Source organism: Teleopsis dalmanni, chromosome 1 (assembly GCF_002237135.1).
Source record: "Teleopsis dalmanni isolate 2A chromosome 1, ASM223713v2, whole genome shotgun sequence".
In the NCBI taxonomy this organism is placed as follows: domain Eukaryota; kingdom Metazoa; phylum Arthropoda; class Insecta; order Diptera; family Diopsidae; genus Teleopsis; species Teleopsis dalmanni.
The window spans coordinates 229,060,625-229,062,050 of record NC_051846.1 but is presented as its reverse complement, the minus strand read 5'-3'; the positions used below and the strand labels follow the sequence as shown (position 1 = coordinate 229,062,050).

The window sequence follows — 1,426 nt, the reverse complement described above, 5'->3', positions numbered from 1 at the left end:
ATAACTCTTAGCTCGTGCATTAAGCTCAAATAAATATTTGTCAATAAACAATAAAAATAAAATATTAAAATTTAAAATGTTGATTTAATATGCAGAAAAATCTTGCATATTAAGTTAACAATCCAATAATAAAGTTAAAAGAAGTAACCGTGGAAAGCATCATTCCATTATTTCAGTTAATTAGCGGGTTCTTTGTCGACATACAGACAGTCAGAGAATCAAATCAACATCATACACTTTTTTAAATCTTCATTTATGAGTAACATACTCGTCTAAGTATGGATGTGAGTCAGAATAAGTAACATGGGTTATGATCGAAAAGATTTTTTCTTTATAAAAACTATACAAATGTTTTTAAATTAAATAATAAATAGCATTCTTCTATTAGTTAATTATTATAACATTAAAAATAATAACAATAAAAATAATAATAATTATTACACCTTTGTCATCCATACATCATATTTATAAGACGTGGTGGGTTTCAAATATTACATGGGTCTTCTGTTTCCTATAGAATATAATAATACTTCGATTACATTTTTGGAGGGCAATTGCCCCATATACCCCTAGGCTACGCACATATCGTTACAAACATTTTGTTTAACTTAATGTAACAGCTATCGATGGTAGTGTGTAGTGTATAAACTCGAGATGAATAACCGTTTGTTTATACTTAAGATGATTAATATGCAAAGTGACGAAATACGAGTATCAATCAAATGTTAAATTCAAAATTGCATTCGAACTTAAATGATCGCCTTATATCATTAATTATTTCATAAGTATTTCCAAAAATTTGTAAAATCTTGCTTTATTTGTATTTATGAATATTAAAATTTTGTTGAATCATCGTCGTCCGATAAAATGCTATATCGAAATTATATAATAATGGAAAGAAATATTTATTTTTATTTTATCTCAGAACAAATTTGCATATACATTTTCCTTAAATATGCAGTGACGGTAGAAAGTTGAATATTTTCTTGTTTTTTGAAAAGAACATCGATTGGAAATTGCTTATTTTCCTTTGAAATGACTTACGTTTATCATTAAATATTCAATATTATACACTGGATCAGGTTCAGGTGGTTATCAGAATCATGTGATTTTCTTCTTAAATTTTAGTAAATAACATGCAAATTTTATATTTTTTTTATCATGCAATTTGATTATTTCAGTTATTTTTTAGATAGCAAAGAGTAATGCTGTTTTACTTTCTACCTTAGCTTTATAAAGAAGTAATTATATATAAAATAAGTGTTTACATTTCTTCTTCAACAGATATTAAAAAATATTCAAAAGACATTAAAAGATACAAGTTAAAAAAATTTATTTTTAAACAGATTCTTTGGAATCTGTACCATAGCATTTCATATGCACTGTCATGAGGGACTTTATTGTATATAGTTAGTCTTATAAATAA

General features: G+C 25.3%; 1 protein-coding gene across 1 annotated transcript in view; it reads left to right on the top strand.

Annotated features, from left to right (window-relative positions):
- Nucleotides 1-278: 278 nt before the first annotated feature.
- Nucleotides 279-1,426, top strand: part of LOC119667616 — a 17,251-nt gene continuing 16,103 nt past the window's right edge. Inside the window, exon 1 of the mRNA XM_038076919.1 lies at nucleotides 279-284. Coding sequence (XP_037932847.1) covers nucleotides 279-284 — 6 coding nt within the window. The remainder of the gene's footprint in view (nucleotides 285-1,426) is intronic.